We start from the raw sequence: 24,671 nt of genomic DNA on the forward strand, positions 1-24,671 counted from the left end.
CAGCGGAACTTAAAAGGAACCTCAGAGGAACTTAAGAGAAACTTAAAACAAACCTCAGAGGAACTTAAGAGAAACTTAAAAGGAACCTCAGAGGAACTTAAGAGGAACCTAAGCTAAACTTCAGAGGGACTTAAGAGAAACTTAAAAGGAACCTCAGAGGAACTTAATAGGAACCTCAAAGGAACTTCAGAGGAACCTCAGAGGAACTTAAGAGGAACATCAGATGAATATCAGAGGAACTTAAGAGGGAGGAACCTCAGAGGAACTTAATAGGAACCTCAGAGGAACTTAATAGGAACCTCAGAGGAACTTTAGAGGAACTTAAAAAGAACCTCAGAGGAACTTAAAAGGAACTTCAGAGGAACCTAGGAGGAACTTAAGAGGAACCTCAGAAGAACATCAGAGGAATATCAGAGGAACTTAAGAGGGAGGAACCTCAGAGGAACTTCAGAGTAACCTCAGAGGAACTTAAGAGAAACTTAAAAGGAACCTCAGAGGAACTTAATAGGAACCTCAGAGGAACTTTAGAGGAACTTAAAAAGAACCTCAGAGGAACTTAAAAGGAACCTCATAGGAACTTCAGAGGAACCTCAGAGGAACCTAGGAGGAACTTAAGAGGAACCTTAGAGGAACTTAAAAGGAACCTCACTGGAACTTAAGAGAAACTTAAAGGGAACCTCAAAGGAACTTAAGAGCAACTTCAGAGGAACCTAAGAGGAACTTAAAAGGAACCTCAGAGGACCCTCAGAGGAACTTAAAAGGAACTTCAGAGGAACTTAAAAGCAACCTCGGGGGAACTTCAGAGGAACTTAAAATGGACCTCAGAGAACCTTAGAGGAACTTCAAAATGAATCCTCAGAGGAACTTAAAAGGAACTTAAGAGGAACCTCAGAGTAACCATCCCTGCCCTTGAGACTGATCCTAAAATTCATTCATCAGATTTGAAGTCTCTCTGACGTATGGTCCTGGGCTCCGTGTAACTCCGCTGTGAGCGCGTGCAGGCAGTCAGCAGGGGGCATCCAGTGAGTGGAAATATTCATCAAACTATGCATTAGAGGAGCGAGCATCGCTCCGCAGCAGGCAGCCTCTGCGGGTGGATGGAGCAGGCAGGCAGCCTAGCTTGATCCTGCCCCTGGCTGCTTTTTTTCTGCTCATATTGGATCATATTGTTCCTCCTGCAGCCCCCCCACTCTGGCTGGGAGGGAAGGAACATGGCGACGGTACCAGTCTATTGCATCTGCAGGCTGCCTTACGACGTGACCCAGTTTATGATCGAGTGCGATGCCTGTAAGGACTGGTTCCACGGCAGGTAAGGACTCTCCGCTCTGCTTTTCTGGGGAACAAACCAAAATGGCGAAGCCTGCGTTTGACAGCAGCTTTGTGGCTCCGCTCCATCTGAGCGGAGGCCGCTCGGAGGAGAAGAAGAAGGCGGAGTTAGAGCCCGCCGACCGGGGCTGGGACATTTTAAACAACAAAACACATTCCTGGGACCGACTAATAACTGGGTAATAAAGCAGTTACACTGCGGCTCACATCCTCCGCTCCCCCGGTCTAAACTCTGCCTCCTCCCCGGCCAGAAGCGCTGAGCGGCGGGGAAGCCTCGGCGGAGCCTCCGCTAATCGGGACCTCCTTTCCCCGCCGCTGCCGGACATTTTATCGGCCATGTTGTCGTTGAACGCGGCCGCGCATGAAGCTCTCGGTTCGGTCGCTGTTCAAGCAGAACGGAGACCGAGCCGAGGGGCCCCGGAGCGGAGGGGCCCCGGAGCGGAGCCTTCCTGCCCCGCCATGTTCTCGGAGGCTCCGCCGGTTCCCTCTGCTGGTGTGGCCGCTGTGGAGAGGAGCAGAACCCCCCCCATCAGACGGCATTATTGGCCCCCTGTCCCTGACTGTGACCCCCCGTCCCTGACTGTGGCCCCCAGCCCGTCAGATGGTCGCTTTAAAGCGGCTTTATTGGAGCCAAGCAGCCCTGCGGAGCGGAGGGTTTACGCGCCTGAATGTAAACTCTTCACTGGGTGCCCGTGGGAGGGGGGGCAGGGTGATGCTGGTTCTACCTGCTGTCACGTGGTGAAGGTGAGTTTGGGGCAGCAGCCATGTGTACTTTCCCTCCATCAGCTAGAAAATGAGGCTGACCTGTTTACCTCCATGAAGCATCTAAAGCTGGTTTATGCTCACAGACCAGGCTGTCTGCGTGTGTTAACCCAGACCCCCCCCCCCCCTCCTCTCCAAACCTGTAGGTGAGCGCAGACAGGAGGCCTCTGATTGGTCAGTTCTACATCCTCTCTACACTATGAGTATTTCCTGTTTGGTACCTAATGGCAGAAACTCTGGCTGTAGTGCCGTCCACAGCGCCTGGCACACCTCGGACTCTATCCCACACACCGGCAGGACGCTAGTTTGTAGCTCTGTGCGACGGTCTGTTGGTTTGCGACCGAAACCAAAACACGCAGCGCTACGGCCAGTCTTTGGGGAACACTCATGGTTAAAATGTGTGGCGTCCCGCGTTGGATGAGGAGTTGTAGATGACAAACAAGCTGGTCAAACCGAAACACGGACACCCACAATCCTAGCTAGATCCTGATTGGCCCTCTGGCGTTGTGGCGTGGAATAACAGCGCAGACCATGCTTCAATATTGGGAATAAATCAAAAGTATCTGCGTCATACCTGCGACAAGCTAACTGCGACACACTGGACATGTTTCAGGTTCCTCTAGTTTAGGGGGTGTGAGGTTCCCCTCTGATGACGCTGGACGTCCAGCAGCAGCAGCCGGGTGTGGAAACACCTCTGGAGGCTGCAGGACTCGGCGGGTTGTTCTCCTCTCTGATTGGTTGAACTTTATGTTCTCTCTGATTGGTTCCTTCTTTGTTGTTTCCATCCTCTGATGTAAACTAACTACATCAGAGGAACACTGAGTAGAGTTCCTTTCATAAGCAGGTGGTTTACGGACTGCTGATCAAAATCATATCCAGTCAGCAACATGATGAAGGTGTGACACCACTGTAAATTCAGGGGCCGCATGCTTCCAGGGGCCGAGACCTTCCAGGGGCCGCGCTGAAGGTTGTCCCAAGCTGCCAGTCCTCCTAAAGCCCGGCGTTCCCTGTGCGATTTTCGGGGCAATTTTCCAGTCATGCAACAATCTTTCGATCGGCCAAACTTTCAGCCTGATTGAGCGTCGTGAGTCGTGTAGGGGGCTACGTGCGGCGATCAGCCTCTCACGACCATCACCTGATCAGGAATCGTGAGGAAATCAAATTCCGCCATAGGCAAATCGCTCAGGGTGCAACCAAGGATTCTTCTTTTTATTCTTCCTCTCAGATGTAAACACAGCAGCGTGGCGGAGATGCAATGAGTTAAATGCAGCTCTGTCTGCAAAATTGATGGACCGCAGCAGCCACGTCCTTTTTCCAAATACGTCGTCGCCTTTTCAATTTAGGAATTTCAGCACAAAATTGCGCAAATTGCCAAGGCAGCGCGGTTCACTATAGTAAGCTTCATATCCCCGTTCTATTTGGCTTCAGGATAGATGAGCAGCTCCATCTCACTGCGGAGCTCTGTCCCACCTGCTTTTTAGTCTTAGAGTGTGAGCAGGTAGATCGCATCAGAACGTCGGGCCAAACATAGATCATGAGCTGTGAACTCACACTGTACAACTAAACACTGCGATTAGTCGCACAGTGTGAGCAGCAGATGCGTTCAACGATAGAAAAAAATCACAGTGTACGCCGGGTTTCAGACTCCTTCAAACGCGTCCTCTCTCTGTCCCATCTTTCTACCCCCAAATTAACTTTAATGTAAATATATATATGTAAATATATATATTTACATATTGATATAGTTATATAATGTAGAAAAACATTGTTTTCGTTCCCTTTTGGTAAAAATAATCACAGCACTCTGAATGTCCCGTTTGATTAGCATCATGCGTCCCATTAAAAATAAAAAATAAGACCTGAGGAATCATTCACAGGTTTTATCCTTACCTCTGCCATACAGCGCACTTCGCTCTGGCTTTTTAAGTCTCCTTAGATTTCTTTATTCCTTCGATAGGTAAGAATTCTATTCAGTTTATTTCTATAGCTCCAATTCACATCATGTCATCTCAGGTCACTTTATAGAGACAATTAAACTAGATCATCCAGTCAGATTGATTCAAAGTTTTCTATCTAAGGAAAACCAGCTGATTGCATCGACTCATTGACTGTTCAGCAATCCCTCACACTAAGCATGCTTGTAGCGACAGTGGAGAGGAAAAACTCCCTTTGAACAGGAAGAAACCTCCAGCAGAACCAGGCTCAGTGTGAGCGGCCATCTGCTGAGGCCCACTGGGGTTCAAGGAGACAGAAGCAGACATAGAAAAAGAAGCATAGATACTAAAGGCAACTGTCAACCAGCTCCACAGGCGGCCCCGTCCAGGAAACACACAGCCAGGCAGACGAGCTCCGAGCTAGCTCCCATGTCAGAGGATGAAGAGAGCACATCCAGTTAGTCACAGTCAGAGAAACAGGACTACACTGGAAAACAGGCCAAGCTCCAACATCTAGAAACAAAGGTGTTGATGGCAGCAGCACAGCTGATATTTCTCTCCAGGATGGAGTCACAGCCAAACAGGAACAGACCAGATGAAGCTACTATGAGAAAAAGCAGAGAGAGCAGAACGTTAGAGATTGAACTAACAGATTCTGCAGAGTGGGAGAATAGAGATAGAATGAAGCAGAATGAGGAAAAAGGGGTCCCTATGTCCTCCAGCAGTCTAAGCCTATAGCAGCAGAACTATAGAGATAGCTCTGGATAACCTGAGCCACTCTAACTAGAAGCTTTATCAAAAAGGAAAGTTTTAAGCCTAGCCTTAAAAGTAGACAGGGTGTCTGCCTCACAGACTAAAACTGGTAGTTGGTTCCACAGGAGAGGAGCCTGAGAACTAAAAGATCTGCCTCCCATTCTACTTTTAGAAGTTCTATGAACCACTAGTAAACCTGCAGATTGAGAGCGAAGTGCTCTGTTAGGAACATAAGGAACAATCAGATCTCTGATATCAGATGGAGCTTGGCCATTTAAGGCTTTATATGTGAGAAGGAGGATTTTAAATTCTATTCTGGATTTAACAGGAAGCCAATGTAGGGCAGCTTGCCCCACAGCAGCTGTGGCTGACATGTACCTTATTGTTTGATTCAATGTAGTGTGAAGATTCAGGATCCTTGTGAGTACAGTTATTTTCTGATCTTTGACGCAAAGAGAAAATTATCAGCCTGGATATCTACCCGTGTTTATTCTCTTCTATCAGTGGACATGGCTGCAGCCTTTATGGGTGTTATCCTGCAGACGTAGAACCTTAGCTAAACTCTGAGATGTTTGAAGCCTCAGGCAGGCTGAGGTGTTGCCGTACCATTTTTAGCTGGTGCGTTCGAGACGAACATCGCCTTGCCTGGACTGAGCTGTCTGCAGGTGAACCAGACAGTTAGCATCACGTTAGCATTATGCAGCTTATTAATGGAAGAATTAAATAAATATAACCTCTCCTCTGGAGTCCTATGAACAATATTGATTAAATGTATGTTAGTTTTGTTATGTCTATTAATAATAACTTGGTTGATTTATTGAATTTATTTTTGTTATATGCGGACCTGTAATTAGCAAATCGCTCATTAATAAGGATACATGTTCCCACGCTCAGGTGTTAAATCATCCACCAGGCAGAGCCAGATGCTGCATAGATGTCTTCTTTGTGAATTGTTTTGCATGTGATTGTTTATAAGATCCATCAGTGTTTCATTCATCACAACAAATTCCTGTCATGATTTTATCAAATCCTCTGACCCACATGCAGAGAAACCTTTACAGAGAGACCAGAGAAAAAGTTTAACAGGTTTATTGAGAAGCTGGTGGAGATTCCAGTGTTGCTCTGGACAGTGCTACACCGGAAGTTAAAGGTGAGGGGAAGACACTGCGGTTAGTTCAGGTTCAGTGGGAAAATTGATTCTCGAACTTGAAGAGGAGAAATGGTTTGCAGACTCACGTTTCCAGAAAAGTGGTTGACTCTTTGACTCCAGTCGGTGTGGGGTGTTCCAGGGTTTGTCTCATTCGGTGGAGGGTTTACCCAGAATGCGGTTGTTTGTAGGAGAACGGAGAAACTGACTGCCACTCAGATTTCCTGCGGTACTTGAACGGACTGTGGTGCAGATGAATCCCTTGCTCAGTGTGAAACTCAAACGATCCCTTGGAGGAAAGTGGATCTAGACCTCCAGTTTGGATCCCCAGCTCAGTTTGAAGCTGGAGTCTTAACAACAGCCTCAATCTAAGGAGCCTCATAAGCCAATTATGAAAAAATACTTGGAATAAATATTCCACTGATTCATTGTTAAGGTTTATACTTACACATGTTTTGAAAAAGATAAAAAGATAAACTGAAAGTGGAGGACATGTAGGGGCGCTTTTATTTAATCCTATCACCTGTTTGTTTATCAGTGACGGGAGGACGCTTTCCCATCAGTGCAGCCGCTGCAGATGCTTCTGATCAACTAATAGAATCAGGAGAGTGAAGAGCAGAGGAGGGCAGGATGTCCATGTGACTGTGGGAAGGAGATGAAGATGCTGAATGGTTTTTAGTTCATTGCCTCTGTCCAGACTTCCTTCTGTCTGATCATCCTTCTGCTGGAAGCCTGGGATCTTCTTCATCTCTGAGATTGTTCTGCTGGAGCTTGTTTCCCAGCCTCTGCCTCTATGTCTGCTTGCTTCCTCTGATCTTCACCTTTTGACAGAAGTTGATATAGTCATTGCATTGATGTCCTCTCCATGTGGCTGACACACTGCATCCCAGTCTGTTGCCTCAGAACCACCTTGCAGGGCCTCTTCAGCTTCCCTTGACTGTCTCCTTACAGTTCTTTTGAATGCAGGTTGTCTCTTATAATCTGAGCAGAGAAAAAACAGATTTTCATCAAATTTTCTAAGAGAAGGTGTTACTCTAGAGACTTAGGAGTCCTTGACATTTTCATTAAACAAGTCCAAAGTTTTGTTGTAGCAGAGAGGGAGGCGTGATAAAGATCAACAGTTATTGCCCAAAATGCACTTGGCTGTTGGTTTTGTTGCTTTGCAACAACAGAACTGATTACCTGAAATGCTGTGTCGGCAACAGCAGAAGGTTGGTTCTAGAGGTTCAGCAGCCTCACTTTAGTGAAGAGATCTCAGCGTTTGGAACCAAGGATATAAACTAACATTAAAGGGACATGGGGCGATCTGCTCACTGCTTCATTCCTCGCATCCATCTGGTTCTGTTTCTGATTGAACCCCGGCCTGTTAATCAGGCAGTTCCTTCCAAGCAAGACTTCTGGTGGGTGCATTACCGCCTCCTAAAGGCTGGAGGAAGAAATTCAGCATATTACTCTTGTTAGACCTTCAACCTGGCTGACATTTGAAAATTTGAGTGCAAATTTTCCAGCTTGGGGGAGGGGGTTTGAAAGCCAAGAAGAAAAAGGTGTGTTTGGGGCTCACTAGAACACTTTGAGCTAAGGTTGTTCCTCTCAGCTGTCAGCAGACGGTTTTAGAAACATGTTGAAGTATCTCCTTAGAAGAGCTTGATTCAAAAAGCAAGATTAGAATGAACTTTAGAAAGTGCATTGGTTGGGTTTGGACTTTTTTCTCTGAAGATGGAAATACATTTATTAGTGAATTTCTGACATCGCAAACATTTACCTCCATGAAGGATGATCTGTTCCTGCAGGACGGAGTGTCATCCTTAAAGGAATAGTACACCCAAAACATGATTAGCCTTCATTTTCTACTCACCCCCATGCTGAACAACACTCTGGAGTACTTTTTTGATATCTCAAATGCATCTGGAGATCTGGGAGGCTTCTTGCTGTCTGCTGACATTCAAATAATGGAGGTCTATGGCGCCCGAGGCAGAAAGGTCCATAAAAGTCCACAAAAAACGTGTCAATATTCCTCCATACTGCTCGTCCAATGTATTCCAAGAGTCCTGAGTGGGTAGCATCCAGAATTTACTCGAAACGAAGTCATTTAGAATGTTTTTAGAGCATAAACAGTAGTGTATAGGATTTCCTGAAAGCGCGCGCCTGCGAGCTCACGACGCTACGGAAACCGCGGCAGACCAAACCAGACGAAAGTGCGCATTCAGCTCGGCAAAGAACTCATGCTCTTCCTCAACACTGAAGTCCTCAGACATTTTTCTTTCGTTGTTTCTTTCTTTGCACAGGTAAACAGCACATTTCTTCTTCTACGCTTGCATTATCGGCAGAGCAGACGCTGAATGCGCACTTTCATCTGATTTGGTCTGCCGGCTTCCGTAGCGTCATGAACGCGCACGCGCGCACTTTCAGGAAATGCTATACACTACTGTTTATGCTCTAAAAACATTCTGAATGACTTCGTTTCGAGTAAATTATGGACGCTACCCACTCAGGACACTTGGAATACATTGGACGAGCAGTATGGAGGAATATTGACACGTTTTTTGTGGACTTTTATGGACCTTTCTGCCTCGGGCGCCATAGACCTCCATTATTTGAATGTCAGCAGACAGCAAGAAGCCTCCCAGATCTCCAGATACATTTGAGATATCAAAAAAGTACTCCAGAGTGTTGTTCAGCATGGGGGTGAGTAGAAAATGAAGGCTAATCATGTTTTGGGTGTACTATTCCTTTAAGGTGCGTTCACACCGAAGGCTGGAGTGAAGGATTCCCATCTTATCTCTATACATAGATACATCTCTTGAGCGAGGCAAAGGTGGCGAATTTAGCCTGGTAAATGGTGCGATTTTGTGAAATATAATGGGTGCCTTGAAAAACCCGAGCTTTTGTTTACATTTGTGTGGTGAAATTCAATCGGGGGCTAGATATAGCTGTGAAGGAGGCAGCAGAGAAATAGAAGATAGAATTAAGTTGACAAAGGATGAAGTGGGATGAAGTGGCTTTTGAAAAGGACATTTTAATTTTGCCCTAGAAGGACTGTTTCTTCGTCCTACACCCACTGCTGATACCAGCCAGCTGATGCCTTTTCTCCCCAACTCTGCCGCTGTCTTCCCAGGCAAGCCGTACTCCTCTCATCTCCAGTTAGCCTCTGGAGGCTAGCTCCAGCCAGCCGTAGTCTCTCTTCCTGACTGGCTTCTCAAATGTCCAGCTGTTCTCCTCCCAGGCGGTGGTAGTCTCTACCTCGCCTTCAGAGTTCTGTCTGCCTGATCGTCTTATCCGATCTTCCACTGTGCTCCTCTGATCCTCTGCAGTTAGCCTCTGTAGCTAGCCCCGGCAAGCTGGAACCTCTCCCCACTGACGCTGTTTCCCAGGCCTACAGCTGTGCTTCTTCTCTCTTCTCTCCCCACTGTGGTGCACTGATTCCCCAGCGTTCGTCTCAGATCTCCCGCTGTGGTTCCTTAGTTTCGGAAGGAGTTCTGGTTCTCTCTCTGCAGGTCTTCTCGTTCTTGTGTCCTGCTACTCCTGATTGAGCTCCAGAAAGTTGTCTCAGCTTCTTATTGTTGTCTCAGTGGTTTGTCCCCCAAAGGTCCTGGATAGGTGGAGGTACAGCTGGAAGCGACGGTCATCCAGTCCCAGCCTTTGGAGAAAGTGGTGGTATTCCCCATACTGCTTCCGTCTCTGGGAATCCGGTGAACCCAGGAACGCCAGCAGCTTTGTCTGGTTTCCATCATGATGAGGAGAAACCAACAACCTACAGACTGCATGTTGTTGGAGCTTTTCACGTTTCATATTTGGTGTGAAGAACACGTTTAGAATCACTCTTCTCTCTATCAACATGGCATTGCTTCTACTGGATGACATGAAAAAGTTAGCACACTCGGCCTGATTTCAACATAGTCATTCAAACCTGTCTGCAACAGCTAGTTACCTTAGCTTCCTCTTTACTACAGCCTAGGGTAACCTTACCCTCTGACGGTTTTAATCACCTGGATATTTCCCTCCTAAGCAGATAGAAACACCTCTAATCCGCGTTTTCTTTGCTTTTTCCCTCAAAGTTCTGGAGAATGTGATGAAACCCGGTTAGTGTGCAGCGCTAGCAGGCAGAGCGGCATCACAGGCTCCACTAATACCACAGTACGGCACGTTCAGACTTCTGCTAGACGTCGCTGTCTTTAACCCATCAGCTAGCTTAGCTGGAGTAAACCATGGACCAGCTACTGCTAGCACCGCTACCCGAACCGGCAGCCTCTCCCGTCATGGTGTTTCAGACCAATGGTTGGCAGCAAGCCTGTTGGTGACTGAAGGAAAGAAGGTGAACAGCTATGGCTCCCTAGCAGGCTGTTATCTAGGAATATCTCATAAGGTGTCCACCTTGGTGGATCCAACTCTACTTTAGTCCTGATGATGGGAGGGATGTGAGCTTGACTAGTGGTGCAAATTTCATCAGGAAGACATTAGATCATTTTTAGGGAAAATATGTTTCAGAGGTTAATTCAGACAATCAGAAACTCGAATTTAAACTTACTACTAAAGATGAAACTTGGTCGTTCCATTTTCATGTACACTATATTGCCAAAAGTATTTGCTCACCCATCCAAATTATTGGAATCAGGTGTTCCAATCACTTCCATGGCCACAGGTGTATAAATTCAAGCACCTAGGCATGCAGACTGTTTTTACAAACATTTGTGAAAGAATGGGTCGCTCTCAGGAGCTCAGTGAATTCCAGCGTGGAACTGTGATAGGATGCCACCTGTGCAACAAATCCAGTCGTGAAATTTCCTCGCTCCTAAATATTCCACAGTCAACTGTCAGCTGTATTATAAGAAAATGGAAGTGTTTGGGAACGACAGCAACTCAGCCACGAAGTGGTAGGCCACGTAAACTGACGGAGCGGGGTCAGCGGATGCTGACGCGCATAGTGCGAAGAGGTCGCCAACTTTCTGCAGAGTCAATCACTACAGACCTCCAAACTTCATGTGGCCTTCAGATTAGCTCAAGAACAGTGCGCAGAGAGCTTCATGGAATGGGTTTCCATGGTCGAGCAGCTGCATCCAAGCCATACATCACCAAGTGCAATGCAAAGCGTCGGATGCGGTGGTGTAAAGCACGCCGCCACTGGACTCTAGAGCAGTGGAGACGCGTTCTCTGGAGTGACGAATCGCGCTTCTCCATCTGGCAATCTGATGGACGGGTCTGGGTTTGGCGGTTGCCAGGAGAACGGTACTTGTCTGACTGCATTGTGCCAAGTGTAAAGTTTGTTGGAGGGGGGATTATGGTGTGGGGTTGTTTTTCAGGAGCTGGGCTTGGCCCCTTAGTTCCAGTGAAAGGAACTCTGAATGCTTCAGCATCCCAAGACATTTTGGACAATGCCATGCTCCCAACTTTGTGGGAACAGTTTGGAGCTGGCCCCTTCCTCTTCCAACATGACTGTGCACCAGTGCACAAAGCAAGGTCCATAAAGACATGGATGACAGAGTCTGGTGTGGATGAACTTGACTGGCCTGCACAGAGTCCTGACCTCAACCCGATAGAACACCTTTGGGATGAATTAGAGCGGAGACTGAGAGCCAGGCCTTCTCGTCCAACATCAGTGTGCAACCTCACAAATGCGCTTCTGGAAGAATGGTCAAAAATTCCCATAAACACACTCCTAAACCTTGTGGACAGCCTTCCCAGAAGAGTTGAAGCTGTTCTAGCTGCAAAGGGTGGACCGACGTCATATTGAACCCTATGGATTAGGAACGGGATGTCACTTAAGCTCATATGTGAGTCAAGGCAGGTGAGCAAATACTTTTGGCAATATAGTGTATCTCAGTATATTTTCCAAATGTTAGTCGGGCTTTTATCTAGGAATACCTCATAGTGGTGGATCAGGCCCTGCGCGTAGCGGGCTGGGCAAGATTTGTCACGTTAAATGACAGTCGTCCTTCCTGGAAGGAAACAACAGGCATGGGGGCGGGGCTAATCTGGATTATAATCCCTGCTGGTCTTGGAAATGTTAACTTTCAGAGTTGGAATTAAATCCTTTTAAATACACACACACACAAAATAAATAGAATCTAGTAGGAACAATAAGAAAGAAAATAAGAGTTTTAAATTGATACCTTACTAAAAATTTATATTGCTGGAGATTCCCAGTAATTCCAGTTTGAAACCAGGGATTAATAATTCAATGTTACAATCTTTAACACAACATTTTACGCAAGTCACTTTTCTCACCTGATTTCTCTTGTAGAAGCTGGAGGCTGATCTCTGTGGTTTTTTTTCCTCTCTTCATTTTCCACAAATTCACACCTTATCAGTTCTGTTGAAAGAAATGTAAATAAATAAATCCTACTCCACAAAAACATCCTTCTTCACTTACATTTTCCCATTTTATGTTCACATTTACAGATTGTATCTAAAAGTATCAAACATTTTTTTCAAATCAAATTATAGATATGAAATAATCCATTATCGCGAAAAATAGCGTAAAATCATATTTTAGGTCATCAATAGGTGTCAGTATAGTCTGTTGAAGAAGCTACCTGTAGTGATTTTAAATGTCCAGCAGGTGTCAGTATTCAGTGACACAGTATCAGAACAGTTTGTATGAATGTGAAACGCTTCATGACGCCTCATGAACGCCTCACTAACAGACAGCATCGTCCCAAAGAACAAAAAACCCTCCAAAAATAATCCTGTAGTTATCAGGCAGCCAGTGAGTTCTTGTAAACTTTTCAAAGTTCGACGCTAACCTGTTAGTAAAACAGCGCCTGTTAACCTCAATGAAATCTTCTGTAGGGATTTTACATTTTCCATCAATAACAGACCCCCACCATGGACTGTTCTCCCTGCTGCCCTCTGGGAAGAGGCTTCCCAGCATTCAATGCAGGACCAGCAGGTTCTGCAGCAGCTTCTTCCCCACCGCCATCACACTGATGAACTGATAAGAAAACTCTAAATCAGAGGTCACAGATTAGAGGACCGCGGTGCGGATCTGGACCCACCTGCTGGCTAATCCGGACCCAACCTGATTTCAATCATTTATAAATTACCGCATGTTGTCTGACGACAGTGTCTAACTTCACTTCTCCTGTTACCCTGAAATCCTACATCCTCCGTCTCCGCTCCGTCCCGCAGCATCCAGACCTCCTGCAAAGCAAAGCCTGCAGCCTCCGCTGTTCCTCTCCTCTTGCTGTGCTCCGACTTATCCTCAGAGCTCGAGCAGAGGATTGCGATATTATCATTAAATTTCTTAGGAGCAAAACATGCAGAAATACACAATTAGTTCAATATGACTTATTAAAAAACTCCCCATCAGCATCCAGCAGATGTTTCTAATGGAGATGAGAAATCTGCTTCCTGGTCTGTTGAAGAACCAATAGTTTGCATCCAATCTTTTAAATAAACTGCGTTAGTTTTTTGAAATATAGAAGAATTTTGCTCTAATTTGTAGTCACCGATCTGTTGTTACTATATTTTAATTTGACAAACCAGATCTTCTTGCGGTTCTTTTTCCTGTTTGGTGAGATTGCAATAGCGAATCTTGACCTGGCCGGACCGGAGCGGAGCCTGATCATTTAGAGGATGTTTGGTTCAACCTGCTGCTGTGAAGCAGGATTCTCCACCATGAACAGGATAAAAAATAAATATGGATAAAAATGAGCACCTTGATATGTGCTTGAGAATGGCTTAGTCTCCGGTTAAACCCAGGTTTAAAGCCTTGCAGGGCAGCCTAAAGCCCACTGCCAACATTAAGACAGAAAAAAGAAAGAAAATAACAAACCATCAGTTCAGCTGTTTGAGAAAATATGGGAATCAGGAAATTGTCTATAAACCAAACTGAAAGATTGCTTTTCTATACTTAAAAAAAAAACACTTTAGATTTTAAAATGATTTTTCTATTTTTTTTTTTATATTTTTTAATTTAACAATTCAATGTATAACATGGATGCATAAACACCTGTGATAAATTCTGTTTAAAGTAACGGATCATTAAAAATGTCTCCGGATCTTTACTGGTTGATGATTTTATTCGGATCCGGCTGATTTTTAATTGGTTACCCCTGATCTAAATCATGTCCCAGATCCTGCATCACACTGATAACACCAAACCAGACTGCTGCATATCTGCATCATAGATATTAATGCTCTGAACTTCCAGATTGATACGTTTTTTGTCCCACTCTGTTTACCTTTGATCACTGCTGCACTTTACGGAATGGAAATGTTCATTTACTGTCTGAAAGCTGTCCTAAATGTTGTTTAGTATATACTGTGTATAGAAAATGACAGTAAAAGTTGTCTAGGTCTAAATTAGAGCGTACCAAAGCCGTACGTCCCATAAGCAGGGCGTACCATGTAAACCTGTAGGTATTGCTGGTTAACAGCCTGCCCCTCCCACCGTTCCAGTCCAGTCCAGCAGGACGGATCCTCTCTTTTTTATATATGTCTAGTTCAGATATTAGATTTCAGGAAATTTTCCTCCTTATCTTAATTTAATTTTATAAATAGTTTTCTCTGGTTGAAAGACTTTAATTTAAAGCAGAGTGAAACTTTGTGTGGCCAGTTTAGCAGCCATTCTCTCCAGCAGCTGATCATTTAGAGAGCGCTAATCTGATGAGGAGAATAATCCGGTAGACTGGAAAGGCTTGGAGTTCAGTGTACTCTGCAGGACATCCTCAGCTCTGGGCTAAAACAACAGCTCTCTGTTTTAGATTCAGTAAAATCTCCATTCTGGCCTAAAAACATCTTAAAAGTTTATCTTGGGTTAGTAGAGCGATTTGGAGCATTCCCGGTTCCTGGTCTCCTTCCCATGTGGCCGATAAAAGGGTCCTTCTCTCCCTGGTTTGAGGGAGGGTCCATTTGGGGCCCAAATATTTCCCATTGCTGTGGAAACAGTGGAAAAAATGTGATTAATAATATATTACACTATCCATGACCTCGCATAAACACCGTTTTCACTCTAATATTACTTTACAAAGTTTCAGGAACTTTATCATCTTTTCCTGAAATCCATCCAGGGACGTAAAGAAATAATAACTCATGGTTAACTGCTGATTAATGGGTTAAAATAAAATAAAGGAATAAAATGAGCTCCATGCTTTTCATTGATGACATCCACATTTGTTATTGTAACGTTAACATCGGCCACTGGAGGGCGCCATAGTTCTGTCTTAATCTGAGCCTTTACTCTAATAGAAGTAAAACCATAGTTAGAACAGAACCATGAATGGATCCAGATGATGTCCTTCATGGATCCCAAGATCCAGGATGAACCTCCTCTGTTAGTGAACCTAAATCTGGATAAACTCCTCCAGTTCTCTGATCAGAAGGAGAGGATGATGGGAAAGATGATGCTGGACGGAGGAAACAGGAAGGTTCTCCTTCTGACAGCGAATCCGGGCAACCAGGGACACCCGTCTGTTAGTCACACTGAAGAAAATAATCCAACCGTTTTTGGCACTTAACCATATTTAGTTACTTTAACACAATCGTTTCATATTAGCAGGGTAGGATATACAACAAATGTGTTAAAGTAACTATGATGCAGTAAATGCATTATTTTTAGAACTTCCTGTTTCACGGTTCCTGTTAATCTCACTAAGTTTAGTTCTTTCAGTCAGATTTTAAACAGCTGGACCATTAAATAGATCAAATATAAGGATGTCTCTTTTCTTTTTATTTATCATATTTAAAAAACATGAATAAGGGACGGCATTATATTACAAATCGATTAATCTGTTGATTGTTTTTTTAGATTAATGATAAATAATCAGGTAGTCAATGTTCCTTAAAGAAGATTTTTTCTACAAAATGAAACCATGTGAAACTAAAACTTTTTCGCTTGAGTTCTGGATTATACAGCAGATTGTTTTTTTTTTTATCTAAAACACCAGAAATTTTTACAATCTTGGTATAATTCCAACTCTAATTGGGTCACTCTGTCAGCTAAAGGCAGGTTTTACAGTCTCTATACTCCAGTTAATGATTAATCCATTAGTTGATAATTATTTCAATCATTGAATAATCTGATTGTTTCAGGTCTACATGAATCCTTTCATTTTCTGAAAAGATCTTGACAGAAGAGAAACCTGAGAGCTGTCAATGATGGATAAGATCAGTCAGCCTTAGATTGGTTGATTGATCAGTAACTGCTGCCTTCAGAACAGGTAGAATCCGTAACATGACAGCGTTCCTCTGATGGAGCAAACCTTTGGAGCGCCGCCTGTGAAGCAGTGTGGGGTTAAGGGTCTTGCTCAGGGAAGCCGGTTTTGTGATTTTCTTTAGATGTTTCTTTGGATTAACCAAAATCATGTAAATGTTTCAGTTTTTAATGACCTTGCTTCTCCAGAGTCCTTTGTTGCAGAACTTTACAGTTTCGTCAAGAAATGATTAATTCTAAATGCATGAAGTTGCATCCTAGCTGCATCTCTCTTCCCGTCTGTGTGGTTTAGAACCAACTTTGAGCATATTACCGCCAGCTAAAGGGCTGGAGAGATAATTTTAGCTACTTATTCTTTTTAAATGTAATATGACCAAACATAATGGCAGCTATTTGAAAATTGCAGAGAAATGATTAAACTGCGATGATTCTGCAGATCATCCTAGCTCTAAGCTGCAGTGGCTTTGTTTCTGATGCAGCATCATGAAACCATCCTGCTGTGGCGACCTCTGACGCCTCTGCCTGTCGGCTCTATAAAACACCGCGCTGTTGTTGTAAAAACGTATCTGAATAAAGTGGAAGGTCAGTTGGCAGCCTGGGGGGTTGGGGGTAGTGTAAATGTGCAATGGAGACACCTGGGAAGCTTAAATCATAGCAGCTACAGTCAAATCTCACCAGCAGTACGACTTAGATTGGTCCCCATGACGACAAGCATCAGGGGCCCCTGGCTGGGGCCCTAAGTATAACCTGTCTGACTTCCCTCTGACCTCCAGGACCTCCGCCTTGCTAGCATCCATTTTTCTCTTAGGCTTTAACTTCCTTTTAATCCGAGCATTTTTCTTTAACTGCTTATATTAAAAAGTCATCGCCATCCTACCCCCCCATTTGATCTGAACGTCTTTACTGTTGTAGCTCCGCCCCTTTTTCCTCAGCCGTCACAAACGGTTCTGCTGCGTTGTTTAACAGTGCTTTGCTTCTGCTTTCAGCTGTGTTGGGGTTGATGAAGACGACGCTCCGGACATCGATATCTACCATTGCCCCAACTGCGAGAAGACCCATGGCAAATCTACCTGTGAGTGACGGTGGTCCGGTTCAGCCGCCGTTTCAGCTGAATCCAAAGCTGAACGGTTTGAAGACCAACCACTGTCCTTTCTTAGCTTATTAACAACCGTTTCTGACTCTTTCAGTGAAAAAGAAAAAGAACTGGAGCAAATATGACACCGGGCAAAGCGCAGACATCCGAGCGGTTCAGAACGGCAGCCAGGTTTTCATCAAGGAGCTGCGGAGCCGGACCTTCCCCAGGTACAGTCGCCTTCATCCCTCTGAGCTCCGGTCAGGCAGGGGAGTACTTGAACCGGCAACCTCAGACTCAGGACAATCCTCCTCATGACTGAGACCCTCATTGGTGCTTCAGAGTCCTCCTCCGGAAGTCCTTAAACTGAAGGATTTCAGGAGACAGACCTTCTGTGAACATCTAAAGCTCAGTCAGCCTGGATGCAGGATGTCGTTCAGTGTCCATCTGGACTTGGACTAGGCCATTCTGATTCCTTCTGTGTTCTTCATTTAACCTATCTGCTAGAAGGTCTCTAATCTTCTGGAATCTCTAACGTGTTCTTCTCCTCCAGGATTGTCCATCAATTTAACCCTGTCCATCTTCAATGTTCTCTGTCCAGAGTGCTGAAGCACTGCTCTTAACAGTGCTGGTTCTTCTCTGATGTTCTCTACAGAACCTCTGAGTCTGGAACCAGAAGCGTTGGGTTTCGATTGAGGAATAGAACACAGAGCAGGACTCTGGGTACTGATGAGGAGATTGAGGGCAGCTTGTTCTGCAGATTTCGGTTCAGTTTATTTATGTAGCTCCAATTCACATCATGTCATCTCAAGTCACTTTATAGATCCAGATTAACCAGATCATCAAGCTAGCTCCACAGGAGGCTCTGTGTGTGAAAGAAACAGTTCATCGGACAAGTTTTCATGTCAACAGAAACAGGAATAAGGACAGTACATCCAGTCAGAGAAACAGGACTACACTGGAAAACAGGCCAAGCTCCAACATCTAGAAACAAAGGTGTTGATGGCAGCAGCACAGCTGATATTTCTCTCCAGGATGGAGTCACAGCCAAACAGGAACAGACCAGATGAAGCTACTATGAGAAAAAGCAGAGAGAGCAGAACGTTAGAGATTGAACTAACAGATTCTGCAGAGTGGGAGAATAGAGATAGAATGAAGCAGAATGATGAAAAAGGGGTCCCTATGTCCTCCAGCAGTCTAAGCCTATAGCAGCAGAGCTATAGAGATAGATCAGGATAACCTGAGCCACTCTAACTAGAAGCTTTATCAAAAAGGAAAGTTTTAAGCCTAGCCTTAAAAGTAGACAGGGTGTCTGAGAAGAAGATCCTAGATCTAGATGTTTAGACCATCTGCCTTTTCCACCATCCTCACCAGCAGCCATCACATCGAATCCCAGTAAAATCCCTGCAGGTCTGTGTTTTAGTAACTGGGCCAATCCTGGACCAGCTGAAGGGGTGTGAATATTTAGGCCTATGAATGAGAAGGTGTGGCAGCATCAGGTACTTCCACTCGGGGGCGCTATTTTCTACCTTTGAGGCTGATGGACACTCTCTGCTCCTTCTTTCCACTTAGTGCCGACGACATCGTGGTGAAGCTGAGCGGCAGCCAGCTGTCCATGGACTACTTGGAGGAGAACGGCTTCAACGAACCCATCATGGTTCAGAAGAAGGATGGCCTGGGCCTGTCCATGCCCGCCCCCACCTTCTACATCAGTGACGTGGAGAACTACGTTGGTAGGAAGCTGAATTAAACCCTGAAACATGTTAAAACCAGCAGCTGATAGTTGCTGTAGTGGAGTAGGCTAACTGTCCAGCTAGCAGCCTCTCCTGGGAGTTCCTGGACCACCCTGACCCTTCTGCTCCAGTCTTATTAGACGTGGACGTCCATGATTGTCCAGGATGGCCTGCTGTGTCATCCTCTGTCCCTTTAACTGGGAGAACTGGGAAGGGAGCCTTCAGGAGAAACATGACGTAAGCTAGCTTTAGGTCAGGAGGGTTTTTAGGAACATTGGTGTTTCTGTCCAGGAGCCAGAGGAGGTGGATCAGAACATCATGTTTCAGTACCAGGGCGAAACAGAGGCAGGTAAGGAGGAGGACATCCCCACCTTTCCAGGGTCAGAAAACCACACGTCTGCTCCTGGGGAGGCAGCGGCTCCTTGGGGCCCAGCACCTGTTACACTGTGACCTCCCCACCATGTTACTATGGAGGATACTAACAGAAACGCAGCTCCTCCCACTGTGGGCTCTGCTGTGAACGTCTCACCTGCTCCTCCCACTGTGGGCTCTGCTGTGAACGTCTCACCTGCTCCTCCCACTGTGGGCTCTGCTGTGAACGTCTCACCTGCTCCTCCCACTGTGGGCTCTGCTGTGAACGTCTCACCTGCTCCTCCCACTGTGGGCTCTGCCGTGAACGTCTCACCTGCTCCTCCCACTGTGGGCTCTGCTGTGAACGTCTCACCTGCTCCTCCTACTGTGGGCTCTGCCGTGAACGTCTCACCTGCTCCTCCCACTGTGGGCTCTGCCGTGAACGTCTCACCTGCTCCTCCTACTGTGGGCTCTGCTGTGAACGTCTCACCTGCTCCTCCTACTGTGGGCTCTGCCGTGAACGTCTCACCTGCTCCTCCCACTGTGGGCTCTGCTGTGAACGTCTCACCTGCTCCTCCTACTGTGGGCTCTGCTGTGAACGTCTCACCTGCTCCTCCCACTGTGGGCTCTGCCGTGAACGTCTCACCTGCTCCTCCCACTGTGGGCTCTGCCGTGAACGTCTCACCTGCTCCTCCCACTGTGGGCTCTGCTGTGAACGTCTCACCTGCTCCTCCCACTGTGGGCTCTGCCGTGAACGTCTCACCTGCTCCTCCCACTGTGGGCTCTGCCGTGAACGTCTCACCTGCTCCTCCCACTGTGGGCTCTGCCGTGAACGTCTCACCTGCTCCTCCCACTGTGGGCTCTGCCGTGAACGTCTCACCTGCTCCTCCCACTGTGGGCTCTGCTGTGAACGTCTCACCTGCTCCTCCCACTGTGGGCTCTGCCGTGAACGTCTCACCTGCTCCTCCTACTGTGGGCTCTGCCGTGAACGTCTCACCTGCTCCTCCCACTGTGGGCTCTGCCGTGAACGTCTCACCTGCTCCTCCCACTGTGGGCTCTGCTGTGAACGTCTCACCTGCTCCTCCCACTGTGGGCTCTGCTGTGAACGTCTCACCTGCTCCTCCCACTGTGGGCTCTGCCTGTGAACGTCTCACCTGCTCCTCCCACTGTGGGCTCTGCTGTGAACGTCTCACCTGCTCCTCCCACTGTGGGCTCTGCCGTGAACGTCTCACCTGCTCCTCCCACTGTGGGCTCTGCCGTGAACGTCTCACCTGCTCCTCCCACTGTGGGCTCTGCTGTGAACGTCTCACCTGCTCCTCCCACTGTGGGCTCTGCTGTGAACGTCTCACCTGCTCCTCCCACTGTGGGCTCTGCTGTGAACGTCTCACCTGCTCCTCCCACTGTGGGCTCTGCCGTGAACGTCTCACCTGCTCCTCCCACTGTGGGCTCTGCTGTGAACGTCTCACCTGCTCCTCCCACTGTGGGCTCTGCTGTGAACGTCTCACCTGCTCCTCCTACTGTGGGCTCTGCTGTGAACGTCTCACCTGCTCCTCCCACTGTGGGCTCTGCTGTGAACGTCTCACCTGCTCCTCCCACTGTGGGCTCTGCTGTGAACGTCTCACCTGCTCCTCCCACTGTGGGCTCTGCTGTGAACGTCTCACCTGCTCCTCCCACTGTGGGCTCTGCTCGTGAACGTCTCACCTGCTCCTCCCACTGTGGGCTCTGCTGTGAACGTCTCACCTGCTCCTCCCACTGTGGGCTCTGCTGTGAACGTCTCACCTGCTCCTCCTACTGTGGGCTCTGCCGTGAACGTCTCACCTGCTCCTCCCACTGTGGGCTCTGCTGTGAACGTCTCACCTGCTCCTCCCACTGTGGGCTCTGCTGTGAACGTCTCACCTGCTCCTCCCACTGTGGGCTCTGCTGTGAACGTCTCACCTGCTCCTCCCACTGTGGGCTCTGCTGTGAACGTCTCACCTGCTCCTCCCACTGTGGGCTCTGCTGTGAACGTCTCACCTGCTCCTCCACTGTGGGCTCTGCTGTGAACGTCTCACCTGCTCCTCCCACTGTGGGCTCTGCCGTGAACGTCTCACCTGCTCCTCCTACTGTGGGCTCTGCTGTGAACGTCTCACCTGCTCCTCCCACTGTGGGCTCTGCCGTGAACGTCTCACCTGCTCCTCCCACTGTGGGCTCTGCCGTGAACGTCTCACCTGCTCCTCCCACTGTGGGCTCTGCTGTGAACGTCTCACCTGCTCCTCCCACTGTGGGCTCTGCTGTGAACGTCTCACCTGCTCCTCCCACTGTGGGCTCTGCCGTGAACGTCTCACCTGCTCCTCCTACTGTGGGCTCTGCCGTGAACGTCTCACCTGCTCCTCCCACTGTGGGCTCTGCTGTGAACGTCTCACCTGCTCCTCCTACTGTGGGCTCTGCCGTGAACGTCTCACCTGCTCCTCCCACTGTGGGCTCTGCCGTGAACGTCTCACCTGCTCCTCCTACTGTGGGCTCTGCTGTGAACGTCTCACCTGCTCCTCCTACTGTGGGCTCTGCTGTGAACGTCTCACCTGCTCCTCCCACTGTGGGCTCTGCTGTGAACGTCTCACCTGCTCCTCCTACTGTGGGCTCTGCCGTGAACGTCTCACCTGCTCCTCCCACTGTGGGCTCTGCTGTGAACGTCTCACCTGCTCCTCCCACTGTGGGCTCTGCCGTGAACGTCTCACCTGCTCCTCCTACTGTGGGCTCTGCCGTGAACGTCTCACCTGCTCCTCCCACTGTGGGCTCTGCCGTGAACGTCTCACCTGCTCCTCCCACTGTGGGCTCTGCCGTGAACGTCTCACCTGCTCCTCCCACTGTGGGCTCTGCCGTGAACGTCTGACCTGCTCCTCCCACTGTGGGCTCTGCTGTGAACGTCTCACCTGCTCCTCCTACTGTGGGCTCTGCCGTGAACGTCTCACCTGCTCCTCCTACTGTGGGCTCTGCCGTGAACGTCTCACCTGCTCCTCCCACTGTGGGCTCTGCCGTGAACGTCTCACCTGCTCCTCCTACTGTGGGCTCTGCTGTGAACGTCTCACCTGCTCCTCCCACTGTGGGCTCTGCTGTGAACGTCTCACCTGCTCCTCCCACTGTGGGCTCTGCCGTGAACGTCTCACCTGCTCCTCCTACTGTGGGCTCTGCCGTGAACGTCTCACCTGCTCCTCCTACTGTGGGCTCTGCCGTGAACGTCTCACCTGCTCCTCCCACTGTGGGCTCTGCCGTGAACGTCTCACCTGCTCCTCCCACTGTGGGCTCTGCCGTGAACGTCTCACCTGCTCCTCCTACTGTGGGCTCTGCCGTGAACGTCTGACCTGCTCCTCCCACTGTGGGCTCTGCTGTGAACGTCTCACCTGCTCCTCCTACTGTGGGCTCTGCCGTGAACGTCTCACCTGCTCCTCCTACTGTGGGCTCTGCCGTGAACGTCTCACCTGCTCCTCCCACTGTGGGCTCTGCCGTGAACGTCTCACCTGCTCCTCCCACTGTGGGCTCTGCCGTGAACGTCTCACCTGCTCCTCCTACTGTGGGCTCTGCCGTGAACGTCTCACCTGCTCCTCCCACTGTGGGCTCTGCCGTGAACGTCTCACCTGCTCCTCCTACTGTGGGCTCTGCCGTGAACGTCTCACCTGCTCCTCCCACTGTGGGCTCTGCCGTGAACGTCTCACCTGCTCCTCCCACTGTGGGCTCTGCTGTGAACGTCTCACCTGCTCCTCCTACTGTGGGCTCTGCCGTGAACGTCTCACCTGCTCCTCCTACTGTGGGCTCTGCTGTGAACGTCTCACCTGCTCCTCCCACTGTGGGCTCTGCTGTGAACGTCTCACCTGCTCCTCCCACTGTGGGCTCTGCTGTGAACGTCTCACCTGCTCCTCCCACTGTGGGCTCTGCTGTGAACGTCTCACCTGCTCCTCCCACTGTGGGCTCTGCTGTGAACGTCTCACCTGCTCCTCCCACTGTGGGCTCTGCCGTGAACGTCTCACCTGCTCCTCCCACTGTGGGCTCTGCCGTGAACGTCTCACCTGCTCCTCCCACTGTGGGCTCTGCCGTGAACGTCTCACCTGCTCCTCCCACTGTGGGCTCTGCCGTGAACGTCTCACCTGCTCCTCCCACTGTGGGCTCTGCTGTGAACGTCTCACCTGCTCCTCCCACTGTGGGCTCTGCCGTGAACGTCTCACCTGCTCCTCCCACTGTGGGCTCTGCTGTGAACGTCTCACCTGCTCCTCCCACTGTGGGCTCTGCCGTGAACGTCTCACCTGCTCCTCCCACTGTGGGCTCTGCTGTGAACGTCTCACCTGCTCCTCCCACTGCGGGCTCTGCTGTGAACGTCTCACCTGCTCCTCCCACTGTGGGCTCTGCCGTGAACGTCTCACCTGCTCCTCCCACTGTGGGCTCTGCTGTGAACGTCTCACCTGTTCCTCCCACTGTGGGCTCTGCTGTGAACGTCTCACCTGCTCCTCCCACTGTGGGCTCTGCTGTGAACGTCTCACCTGTTCCTCCCACTGTGGGCTCTGCTGTGAACGTCTCACCTGCTCCTCCCACTGTGGGCTCTGCTGTGAACGTCTCACCTGCTCCTCCTACTGTGGGCTCTGCCGTGAACGTCTCACCTGCTCCTCCCACTGTGGGCTCTGCCGTGAACGTCTCACCTGCTCCTCCCACTGTGGGCTCTGCTGTGAACGTCTCACCTGCTCCTCCCACTGTGGGCTCTGCTGTGAACGTCTCACCTGCTCCTCCCACTGTGGGCTCTGCCGTGAACGTCTCACCTGCTCCTCCCACTGTGGGCTCTGCCGTGAACGTCTCACCTGCTCCTCCCACTGTGGGCTCTGCTGTGAACGTCTCACCTGCTCCTCCCACTGTGGGCTCTGCTGTGAACGTCTCACCTGCTCCCTCCACTGTGGGCTCTGCCGTGAACGTCTCACCTGCTCCTCCCACTGTGGGCTCTGCCGTGAACGTCTCACCTGCTCCTCCTACTGTGGGCTCTGCCGTGAACGTCTCACCTGCTCCTCCCACTGTGGGCTCTGCTGTGAACGTCTCACCTGCTTCCTCCCACTGTGGGCTCTGCTGTGAACGTCTCACCTGTCACTCCCACTGTGGGCTCTGCTGTGAACGTCTCACCTGCTCCTCCACTGTGGGCTCTGCTGTGAACGTCTCACCTGCTCCTCCACTGTGGGCTTCTGCTGTGAACGTCTCACCTGCTCCTCCCACTGTGGGCTCTGCCTGTGAACGTCTCACCTGCTCCTCCCACTGTGGGCTCTGCTGTGAACGTCTCACCTGCTCCTCCACTGTGGGCTCTGCCTGTGAACGATCTCTCCTGTCCTCCCCCACTGTGGGCTCTGCAGTGAACGTCTCACCTGCTCCTCCTACTGTGGGCTTTCTGCTGGAACGTCTCACTGCTCCTCCCACTGTGGGCTCTGCCGTGAACGTC

The 24,671-nt window shown here is 48.8% G+C and overlaps 1 protein-coding gene across 1 annotated transcript in view; it reads left to right on the forward strand.

Annotated features, from left to right (window-relative positions):
• Positions 1–981: 981 nt before the first annotated feature.
• Positions 982–24,671, forward strand: part of phf2 (PHD finger protein 2) — a gene marked incomplete at its 3' end in the record, with an annotated part of 52,815 nt that continues 29,125 nt past the window's right edge. The window contains exons 1-4 of the mRNA XM_038289158.1: positions 982–1,309; positions 17,059–17,144; positions 17,260–17,374; positions 18,717–18,877. Coding sequence (XP_038145086.1) covers positions 1,212–1,309; positions 17,059–17,144; positions 17,260–17,374; positions 18,717–18,877 — 460 coding nt within the window. The remainder of the gene's footprint in view (positions 1,310–17,058; positions 17,145–17,259; positions 17,375–18,716; positions 18,878–24,671) is intronic.

Source organism: Cyprinodon tularosa, unplaced genomic scaffold, assembly GCF_016077235.1.
Source record: "Cyprinodon tularosa strain WSP-4 unplaced genomic scaffold, ASM1607723v1 ctg264, whole genome shotgun sequence".
Classification (NCBI taxonomy): domain Eukaryota; kingdom Metazoa; phylum Chordata; class Actinopteri; order Cyprinodontiformes; family Cyprinodontidae; genus Cyprinodon; species Cyprinodon tularosa.